Below are 12,074 nucleotides of genomic sequence, written 5' to 3' on the forward strand. Positions count from 1 at the left end.
ACGAGGAAGATATTTTCATCGCTAATTTTGCAAATATTTCGAATGTTAGCGACGGATAGTTTTCTCCCGCTAATCTGTCATACATTTACGATAGAAAAAATTCATCACAAATGTTCGTCGCTAATCCACGTTTTTCTTGTAGTGACATTTAAAGATATTGATAAAACTTGAAATTAATATACATTGTATTTTAGTAATTTAAACTTTAATTCATTTTTTCATACACTTCACATGGCCCTTTTGTGATAGAAATTGTTGGTTTGAAATGAATCCCAGAATAATACTTGAGAACTCATTAAAATTGATACATTTTAAATATGATATATCATTGGTTTTTTTGTTTCAACTTAAAATGTTTGGTTGGAGTGACTATATTTTTTTTTTCAGATTTTGACACTATTTAGAATAGATATTAAATTTTTATTTTTTTAGCATATAACTTTCTTAACAAATATTTGATTCCATTAATTTACATAATTTTTATTGGAAGATAAATAGGTCTAGAATATTGATCATATCAAGACCTGAGTTCAAACCCAAACCCGTTAAAACCCGAAATTGTTAAAACCCGAACCCATTAACATATATGGGACTACTTTTTTCAGCCATACCCAGACCTGAACCCAACCCGAATCAAAACAAGTCTACTAAAGACCCAACCCGGTTATACCTGAATCCATTAACCTATATGGTTTCATATTTTGTAGTTGTACCCAAACCCGAATTAGATTGGGTCGGGTTTGGGTCTTACTTTTAGACTCGATTCAAAATTGAGTTTAATAAGACTTGATCTGAACCCAACCGGGTTACACACCTAGTTACAGTGTTGATTTTTTTTGAAACATTCAGTCATATTGTCAAGCCAACCACTGAACTTTATTATCTATTGCCCTTAATAAAAGTTGGTTTGTGAGGCAGTTGGATGTTAATAAGGCCTTCTTAAATAGCATGTTTGGGGAGAATATTTACATGGTGCAACTTCTTGGTTTTGAGAGTTCAATATTTTTTTAATCATGCATGCAAGCTAAATAAGGTTTTATACGAGTGAAATCATGCTCCACATGCCTGGTATCAGGAGTTGAGTAATCCATTGGTGAAGCATGTTAGTTCTAAAGCTGAACCTTCACTTTTTATGCTATGCAAGGACAAGTTGCAAGTTTAACTATTTGGTGCATGTTGATGATTTAAAGCTCAACAAATTTCATTCAAAACAATTTGCCTTAAAAGATCTTAGGCAGCTCCATTACTTTCTTGGGGTTGAAGCCTCATATCCATCTAAAGGATTGTTTCTGTCACAATGCAAAAATATTGCTGATCTTTTCAAAAGAACTAACATCGTGGCTGCCAAACCTATATCCACTCACTTGGCCACTTTAGTTAACATGTCAAAGTGAACCGATACCAAATTCAAGAATCATGAGTATTCCTACAATACGTGACCATGACTCGACCAAATTTAGTTTTTTCAGTTAATCGAGTGTGATTGTGTTAGATGAGCTGAGTTAGAGCTGCCTCATTTAAAAAAAAAAAAAAATTTGTATTTCTCAAAACTAAAAATAGTAAAAACTTGGACCCAAGCTCAAACTGGCTTTATACTTTAAGGGCCTGTTTGGAATCTAGTAACTCGGATAGGAGTTAATGCATTTGGCAAAAAGTTGGTCAAACTACCACTGGTGGATGTTTGGAAACTTGTAGCTGGGATGGGAAGTGGCATTGTATTTACACTAAAGCATGGAATTGACAGTATCCAAGATTTGGCAGCTGTTACTTTCTGAAATGCCACTTCTCATCCCAGCTACTAGTTTCCAAACAGGGTCCAAACTTACTGTTTGCAAGCCAAACACTTCAAACATTTACACTCTAAGTGTAACACAAAGAATGACATAGATGGCACTAATTTTTAGCACAATACTTTGGCTGACCACAAACTAGAAAATATAACAAACATGACCAATTCACTGCTTTCTTGACAATTTTGCTCTTTTGTTTGATTGAAATCATGGAGCCTTTATTCAGGCGACAACTTAGACCAGTGGCTTCGCCGTGGTGCCGAATTTTTCAGGCGAAAAAATGGTAAAAATGTTAAAAAAAAATCAATTGGCTAAACTTATCGTATTTTGAGTCATAAATTGGTCATGTTTGTCGTAATTTTTTTTTGTCTCTACAAAACATGGCAAAGTGACAAAAGTTTGTGCCATCCACTTCTTTGCCATTATAAAAAATATTTATTATTAGTTAACGAGCTTATACAAGCCAAGGACAATCAGCTTGTCAAACTTATTGCGCGAGTATATTTTACATGAACATAAGTTTTCCACTCTAAATTTTTCATAAGTTAGCTATATATAAAATTTTAGGGGAATTCATAACTTAGGCACCTATATGTTAAATCCCCAATTTATTAAAAAAAAAAGAAATTTATAAACAAGAAAGGAGAATAACCTCGTGAGATTTGAATCCAACCCCCGCCCCCGAAAATCTCGCAATAAGTTTAAAAAAATAGTTTTCTTAAAAAATATCAGCATATGTAAATTTTAAAACTATACATGAAAATATACAAAAATATAAATATTTCGTTAAAAACACGATAATATCCCCATAAAAAACACGATATTTTTAAAATAAGGTTATTTGTGACATCCCTCTTTTATAAGATATAGTGCTTTACTGAGATTATATCGGTTTTTAAAACTTTCGCGATACCCGTCATTTGTGACACCCTAGATTTTGAATCTAAAAAAAAAGATTTCAAGATTAACGGTCCAGATCACTATGAGCCTCCCGCACCCGTATAACCACGACAGTATCACCTCACCATTTCAATGAAACCCTCCCTCTCTCTCTCTAGAGATGGGTTTCCCTCCTGCTACCCACAAAGCAGAGGAAGAGAGAGAGTCGGAAGCAGCAGAAGCAGTGAGTGTCAAGTTGATTGCGGAGCGCAAATTCCACCGATCATCCCTCAAATCGGCGCTCAAGCACGCCCGCAGAGCGCAGAAGCTGTGGCCCCAACTCCCCGGAATCGCCCAACTCGTCGCCTCCTTTAGGGTCCACCTCGCCGCCTCCGCTACCATCGCCGGCGACCCCGATTTGTACGCCATCCTCCAGGTGAGCCCCTTCTCCCCCCTCGACCCCATCAAGTCCCAGTACCGAAAGCTCGCCCTCGTCCTCCACCCCGACAAGACCAAATGCTTGGGCTCCGAGGAGGCCTTCAAATTGGTCGGCCAGGCCTGGTCCGTCCTCTCCGATCGCAACCGGCGGCGGATTTACGACCTCAAACGCCGAATCGAGCTGGAATTCCAGAGCACCCACGAGTCCTCCGGCTCCCTTCGCCCCCTGGACACCTTCTGTACAGCCTGCACTACCTGCAGGCTGCTTCACGAGTTCGAGCGCAAGTATATCGATCGAAAACTCGTGTGCCCAAATTGCAAGAAGGCGTTCTTAGCAGATAAATTCGAGTCCGAAGATGAGAATTTGGGCTCGCAGGGGCGGAATAAGCTCGGGAAGGAAGGTGGGTCTCGAGGGAAGAGCACATCATCTTCGAATTTGGCTTCAACGGTGAAGCGCGATCGATCGGGGAGGGATGCGAGCAGTGTAGGGAGCAAGGGCAATGGTTTGAGTGCAGAATTAGAATTCTGGAAGGTTAGGCGTTCGATTCGAGCAAAACTCAAGAGAAAGAGGAGATTAGATAAGATTCAATTTGGGGGAGTAGATGGTACTAGGCCAAAGAAGGGGCGTCATGGTGGTGGTGACAATGATGGCGAGCCCAGTTCGAAGTTGGTCGCAATGCGGGTGGAGGATTCCGATTTCTATGATTTCGATCAGGATAGAACCGAACAGAGTCTTAAGAAGGGTCAGGTGTGGGCGGTCTACGACGATGACGATGGAATGCCCAGGCATTGCGGATTGATCGATGAAGTTGTTTCAGTGGATCCATTCATGTTGAAGATGAGTTGGTTGGATTTACAGAACAATGGAGACAAGACCCTCATTTGTTGGGAGAGCTCTGGTTTTCATGTCGCTTGCGGGCACTTCAAGGTCGCGAAGAAGACGGATGTCGAGTCTGTGAATATCTTCTCTCATGTTGTCGATTGCGAGAGGGTGGGGAATGGGATTTACCAAGTCTACCCGATGAAAGGTTCGGTTTGGGCGCTTTACAGTGATGCATCATTAGGTAGGGATGAGAATGCCTCGCCAGAAGTTAGACGGAGCTACAATATAGTTGTGTTCCTTACGAATTTTACAGAGATGTATGGATTGAGCATGGCATACCTTGAGAAAGTTAAAGGTTTCAAAACTGTCTTCAAGAGAAGAGAAACTGGTCCTCATGCTGTTCATTTTCTTGGTAAAGATGATGTTCAAAGAATATCTCATCAAATTCCTGCTAGAAAACTTTTGGGTACTGAGGACTCAGCTTTACCAAAGGAAATCTGTTGGGAACTTTATCCAGCTTCACTATCAGAGTTTTAGCTTTCTGCACAAGAATTGCCATTGACATGCTATCCAATAGTTACTTGCTACCTGTAGAATCTGAAAAATAGTCTGTGCTATGATCATGAGTGGGACCAACCCACCACGCCAAACTGCTGTCAAGTATGACAAATAAACCTCTATACCAATACTTCCTTTCTCTCTTTCTTCAGTCTGCAGTAATTTACCTCCTTGCTTGGTGGACTCTTGTCATATGTACTGCTTTAAGTTTTGCTTGCCCCCATTTTGAAGTTGAGGCCTTGAGCTGGAGTTTGGTTCAAGTTTTTCTTCTTCAGTGGCTTCTGTCATGCTTTGCCTCCGTGTTTGGACCATTCTGCTTGAACTGTCTACAGTCAAGATTGTTTCAAGAGCTTGGTTGTGAGCACCTACTAACAATTCAAATCCTATATTGTGCTGCAAAATCTCTTCAAACTTTCCAACTTGTTGTAATGGTGGATCTCAAGATTTCTGTTTACTTCATGACCACAAACCTAAAAGATGTAAGTAGCAGATTGGTTTCATGGATAGGATTTTTAGCTCAGTGTGGATACCATTTTGTAAGTTTGTGAGGATCCTTAGGCCTGGTCTGCAGAAAATTCTCGTTATGCTCTCCTGGAATTTTAAAGATGGAAACATGGGTATCTTCTCGTCCTTGGGTGTTTTATTCCTATCATAAGGTGCTTTTCCATTGAAACTGGTTTTCGGATTCAGTGGTGACAACATGCACAAGATACAGAATGGATGGTGTTTTATGGACCTTCTAGGGTATCACCTGCTAACTAGGTACCAGTTCAGAACTTTTTAGATATCACCTGCTAAATTGGCATCATCCTTTAGCTAGTAATGGATATCCGTATCATGTCTTCTGCTGACCATTTTTGTCTGCATCCAAAATTTTGTTCAATGCCAGTTTGAGAAATAGTCCTTAAGATATTGTTTTATTATATGCTTGTTCTCTATATGAAAACCGTGTAGTTTGTTGCAATGTAATTAGCCTTTCACAATGTTTACTCCATCTTTTATAATAGGGGGCTTGGTTCATGGATTACTCGTTTTCATTCTTTATTTCTCTAATGTGTTCATGAATTTGTGCATCAGTGTATCATTTTGCCACAGGTTTGAACCCAGTTCAACTTAAAGTTATTTTAGGTGCTGAAGGTGTTTGTTGATGATAAAATAAAGGACACTGATAGTTGTTGTGCACAAAAAGTTTTTGCTTTTTCTTGAGCTGTTTAGTAGTGATCATTGGATATCGATTTACTCCATTCTCCACCAATCTGCAACTCTGTGGATTTTTCTCATGCATATGAGTTTGATGGATGAGGAAAATTGTTATTTTGTTTCTTTTATGGTCAAACATGGCCTTCACTGAATCTGAGTAATATGCTCTCTTGAGAACTCTTTCAAGGCATTTTTCTCTAGATTTATTGGGAAGAATATCCAGTATATCAAGTTTTTTCTTGGTAGTCCTCTAGGATATATTGACCAGCAACCTTTTGCTTGCTTTACCAAAAGAATGTTATGATCACTGAGGCCAACCTTGTATCATTTAGGCTGCTTTTTGAAATCATTGCAACTTCTGGAAATTTTTTAACTACTGCCGAGTTGTTTTGAATTAGCCTGAATCTGGTTGGATCTTTTTTCCTCCATTTGTTAGATTTCCTACCCTCACAGTTCCTTTGGTAGGTGCCTTCTCTTCAAATTTCAGTGGAAGCCTTCATCCAACCTATGGCTTCGTTGTTTTTTAACCTGAAAGCTGTCTTAAGAATCTGTTTAGTAGTGCAAAATTCCCAGAATTGAGAAGCATTCTCCTTGGCCGTATTGATGTGCAGGCTTTCTCCATATCATTCTTATTGTATTTACTCCTCCGGGCACATTGAAGCTCCTCCTTCATTTATATTTTCTAGTCCATTTAACACTACCAAGTCCCTCTCTCCCAATGTGATGGTTACAAAAGCCCCAGGTTGCTGATCCTTCAATCATTCATGAGCATCAGGCATTGAGAAAGACAGATTGTAGCAACTCCCTCATTTCTCATCCAAGACAGGAAACCACATTTAGTTCCTATCTTTAACTTTTTCTGTCAAAGGCATCCCATGAAGGCACCATCATTGCTGAACCCTTGTGCATTGATCAATTATTTTCTGTTCTATATGTTGCTGTTTTTTCTCACTCATGCCTGAGGTGCCTTTGGTAGGCAGTTATCTTGGTTGTCAAAGGCAGCACCTAGGTGGCCTGGGCATAGTCCCACCGCCTGGGCGATGCTGTTTGGGCGGTGGGGCCCTACTTTTCTGCCTAGGCGCCGCCTAGCATGCCTAGGCGCCGCCTAGGCGGGGAACGCCTAGGCGGAAAAAAGTTGTTGACCAAGTGTCATTGACTATAAAAAGGAGGAAAAGGGTTTTTCCCCCTTTTTTTTCATTTTCATTCAACTCTCTCCCGTTAGGACACGAAGGAGAAAAAGAATTTCAAGAAAAAAGGTACTTTCTCTCTCTCTCTCTCTCTCTCTCTCTCTCTCTCTCTCTCTCTCTCTCTCTCTCTCGCTCGCTCGGTCTCTCTCTCTCTGTCACTCGCTTAGGCTCTCTCTTTCTCTCTCTTTGTCACTCGCTCAGTCTCTCTCTCTGTCACTCGCTCAGGCTCTCTCTCTCTCTCTTTCTCACTCGGGCTCTCTCCGTCTCTCTGTCACCCGCTGTCTAGCTCGCTCATTTTTAGTTGAAATGATTTTTTGCTGCGGCTGTGTGTTGAACTGTTATTACTTATTAGTATCCATCTAATATGTTTATGTTTCTTTGTTTTTTTTCTCTAAATTGTGTGTTTTTTATGAACTTTTTAACTGGGTGAGTTTAGTATTACTCATTATATATATATATATATATATATATATATATATATATATATATATATATATATATATATATATATATATATATATATATATATATATATATATATATATAAGATTTGGGCAGGCTGTTAGTCTTAATAATATTTGGTCAGCTTTTGTAATATAACATGTTTGTTATGCTTGACGATAGCAATATCTTATGCTTTCCACATTTGGTGTTGATTAATTTTATGTTGGATACATGTTTGTTGTTAGTTTTAACACTTTGTTTTAAGAATTTAGATTATTTTTAAATTATTTGGCATTTGTTGATGGTTGTTTGCTTTGCTTATTCAATTGTTTTTTTATCACTGATCGAACACATTACTTGATTCTTGTCATTTTTTAGAACAACGATGGGAGAGGCTTCTTCTGCAAGTGCTAGCGAGTCCACTTTAAGCTCAACATTTTCAAATTTGGAAGATATGTAAAACTTCAAGCGAAGATCAAGTGATCTAGCACGGGAGTGGGCCTACATTAAGGATAAACACGATCCGAATTCTGTGACATGCCTTAGATATGGAATAACTTAAAAATGAGGTATATATAGAATAAAACATCTACTTGAAATTGGAGGAAACATGAAGGCTTGTGATAAAACAACTGCACAAATCAAGTAAGTACTTTCTAAGTACATGCAGGAATCAAATAAGAAGAGAGATGAAAAAAAAAATAAGAGAGTCGGTTAATATATATGAAAGAAGTGAAAGTTTGTTCTCAGCTTCTGATTCTGGCGAAGGACATGTTGCAGTTTTGCATATAGAGGGGGCAGCCGAGTAGTACATTCAGCTTGAGACCATTACATGCAAAAGGGCCTAAGGATTTGTACTTATGAAGTGATCTAGTAGAGAAAGAAAGGCAAGCAATCAAACAAACCATATTAGAGAATCGCTTTTGAAGTTACATTGTTTTACATCTTTGTAGTGATTTGATTTATTAATTCATGTTTTAGGAGGTCGATGGAGGGGTGGAGGTCTTGGAGGATGCCTCTCAAAAGATCCTAGATTGAAATATTGTACACTAGTTAACTATGCTTCTCAAAGGAATAATGAAGTATAACTTTTGTGATTTTATAATGCATGAAGGATTGTATAGATTTAAATGTTATGTTGTGGGGCATATCAACTCCACTGAAATTATGTACACATTGCATTCCTTTGGATATTCGTGTTGAGCTTCTTACTAGTCTTAGAGAAGATGATGAGAGAAAAGCACAAGTACATACAACATTTGTGAGACAGAAATTGTCAGAGGTGGTCCCTGATTTAGAAGATGAAGATGACTCGCCATCATCATCTCAAGCCACGATGCAATAAACGAAAGAAAGCATTGAAATGAAGCTTTCTACCGAAGAATTAAGATGACTTTCATTTATAGACATGTTTTTGAACTTTATAGTTAAATGTATTGTATTGTTAAATGTTTTGTTTTTGACAATGTATTGAACAAGTTATTTAATAGAATTGTCTAATAGTGTTCAACCATATATTTTGTTTTGCTATTACTTATTGTTGATTGATTTTATGTTTTTTACATGTTTGTTATTAATTTAGTAGTTTGTTTACATATTTGAATGTTTTTTTTTTGTTTTTTTTATTTGGGTACTGCCTAGACTGCTTAGGCGGGCCTAGGCTTTTTAGGGGGCTCACTGCCTAGCGCCTATGACAACTAAGGCTGTTATGTTGGATTATGTGGCAAGCGACCAAACAAAATTCTTTGTGCATTTGCATTCATGATGATGTCACAGTATTGTGCTTGCTGTTCTCATGAACAAAGTGCTACAGCCCTCAAACTATATGCCTTCTCATTGTAGATTTTAGATCTCTCTTTTCAGAGTCCCAGGCATCAGGCAAATTAAGGAATTAGACGATGTAGGCTATCTGCTTATGTTGTCTGTTAGGTAAAAAGAATGTAGATGCCTACAGCATAAATGAACATACTTTTAATAAACCTCAGTAAGTTGATTCTATGAGTCAAAATACGTGCACTGGTTATGAATGTTTTTTATAGGCCTAGCACTCTTGAACATAAGGAGGTGTTTGATATGCTGAACGCTCGTGGACAAGACGCTGTCCTTCCCTGTTCAGTACCCTCAAATAATTTTTTTGTGTGTGCCCTGCCCTGAGCGGAAGATGCTGGTTTAGCACCCACAGATGCACTCAACGAGTGTCTGCTCGTCCCCCGTTTTACGGGTGCACAGACTAGTGTGAGGCCCACATGCTGGGCTTCCTGCGGATGCACATGTTCTGCGTATCAAATGCCCCCTAAGTGTTGTTTTTGGAAGTTTTGGTATTTATAGTTTTTTTTTCTTCCAGGAATGGTTAGCACATTCTTTGTAATTCTTAGACCTCCAAGTAAGGACGCTATTGCGAGCATCTATGCATAAAGTGATTTTGAATCACTTTCGAATCTTTCTCCTGGAATCAGAGTCACTTCCTCCACACCATGACTTACTTTCTCAGAAAAATGGTGAATCATCTTTTTTGTACATTCCCTATCAAACACCACTAGGGAACCATTTTATCAAGCTTGCAGTCACATGAGAAAACAGTTCCCCTCAGAATTATTATCTCAAAACTAAAGAGAATGTTTCTCTTTTCGGTGTACATGAACGTGCCCTCCATGCTGTACATACTCCTGGAAAAAAAAAACAATGTACTCGCACGTGTGTGTGTGTGTGTGTGTGTGTGTGTGTGTGTGTGTGTGTGTGTGTGTGCATAATGAGACCTAGCACCTATAAGGTTATGTTTGAAAACTGCCTGTCGGAGGAAACTGGAGTGAAGCCAGAAAATATCTCGCAATACCTAGCACCATTTCTTTATGAGAAGGAAAAATGAAAAAGGAGGGAATTGGGGTAGCAATTGCCATTTTCAGTTCCGGTATTGAATCAGTTTGATGTCAAAAATGCCTTCTTACTTGACAATACAAAGGAAGGAGCTTATATATGAAAAAAAACTCCCGTAATCCAAATCAGTATGTCCAAATTAAAGAGCTATTTATGGGTTAAACATGCTTCACACTCTTGGTTTGAGAGTATTTTTCTAGAGATCCAGAATCATAGGTTTTAGAGATCACATAATCATTCTCTTTTCATCAATAAGAGAAAAAATTATATGATTGTCCTACTTATCTATATTGATATATTATTGTCACAGGGCATATCAAAGAAATCAAAGTGTTGAATAAACATTTTAAAATGAAAGATTTTGGCCTGCTGAAATATTTCTTGGGTGTTAAAGTAGATAGAAGAAGAGGCAAAATGATCTTGACCCAATACAAGTAAGCAGTTTATCTCCTACCTAAAACAGGTACGAGTGATTGCAAGCCTTGGCCAACTCTGGTTTCAATTTACCACCATCTCAGTGCTAATGATGGAGACTTACATGAGGATCCTACAAAGTATCAAAGAATAATGGGAATGCTGCAATATCTTCCATTTGCTCGACCAGATGTGATGTATGCGGTAAAACCAAGTTTCATAATTCATGCATCAATCAAGGTCCAATCATGTGAAGGTCATAATAGGTCTGAAGGAGAGGACATTCTTTACGGCTATGGCATTTTCGAATGCTGATTGGGCATGAGATCTAGATGAAAGAGGTCAATTTCAGGTTATCGTGTTTTTGTTGGGAACAATCTCATATCTTCCTATTTGCAACCAAAAAGTTGTTGCTACCAGACCATGACAGTAACTGCTTCAGAGTTAGCATGGATTCATTTCAGCTACCGACTGCCCCATTGTCTGACCTTCCAATGTTTAAAATGCAGCTTTAAAAGGCATCCCAAACTGGCAATCAGTTGAAAGTGGCAAATTCTTTGTAGGGTTATACCAATGTTCCCAAACGTGCACATGGATTTACCAAAACCATGACTTCTGAGGATTTCATTTTTGTCTTTTAACTGCCTTCAATTGGCAGTTTCCAAACAGAACCTAAAAGTCCTGAAATGGAACCAAAGGCAGAGTAGACAATCAGGCTTTAGTATATAAATGTAATAATTAAAACCATCACCCAAGTGTTTGAGAGCTGAGAATTGAAATCACTTGGCAAAGGAGTCCAGGTTCCAGATGAATTCTGAACCAGTTATTTTCCTGGTTTTCGAGGCCCCAACTTCCTCAACTTGGTGAATAAATCAGGACATAGGGTCAGTTGGTTTGCTTTCTGCAAATTGTGCTCTCCCTCATCTATTTTGATCAGTTTAGAGAGTATCCCTTTGATTTGAGATGAGTTTGAACTTTGAATAGTAGCCATTTTCAGTGGTGATGCAAATGGGTCAGATTTAGGATGGAGGTTTTGCAATTTTTGGCTGTTCCATATCCGACATTCTGTAAATTATTTCATGGAGTCAAGTGAGATGATCCACCTTGACCCGAATTTGTATTTTCCATATAAAAATCTGGAAAGGTAAATATTTGAAGCTATGGTTTGTCTGAAAAGAAATGTGTATCTGTTTTGCCAATTAAAGATGCCACAGAAGGATGGAGTTGCCTCTTAAATGGACTGTTCAGCTGACCTACTTGAACAAGATACAGGTTGCAATTTGGTGCCCATGAAAAACTTCGTCAATGGGACTGTCAATGGGTTGGATCTGGTTTGGACCCAAGCGGGTTTGAACTTGGATTTGACTAAGGGTGCAGTTATCGGGTATGGAACCAGGTCATCCACACCTTGCCGACTGAAAGAACCAAGGACAAGGGGCTCCACCCCCTGCCGACCGAATGAAAACA

At 38.7% G+C, this 12,074-nt stretch overlaps 1 protein-coding gene across 1 annotated transcript; it reads left to right on the forward strand.

Annotated features, from left to right (window-relative positions):
• The first annotated feature begins 2,850 nt into the window (after nucleotides 1-2,850).
• On the forward strand, nucleotides 2,851-7,855 carry LOC149819171 (uncharacterized). The gene is made up of 2 exons (XM_089985389.1): nucleotides 2,851-5,250; nucleotides 7,698-7,855. Exon 1 carries the CDS (start codon nucleotides 2,851-2,853, stop codon nucleotides 4,465-4,467), a length of 1,617 nt encoding a protein of 538 aa, XP_089841515.1. The 3' UTR covers nucleotides 4,468-5,250; nucleotides 7,698-7,855.
• The last annotated feature ends 4,219 nt before the right edge of the window (nucleotides 7,856-12,074 follow it).

Source organism: Nuphar pumila, chromosome 13 (genome assembly GCF_984573655.1).
Source record: "Nuphar pumila chromosome 13, dmNupPumi1.hap1.1, whole genome shotgun sequence".
Taxonomy (NCBI): domain Eukaryota; kingdom Viridiplantae; phylum Streptophyta; class Magnoliopsida; order Nymphaeales; family Nymphaeaceae; genus Nuphar; species Nuphar pumila.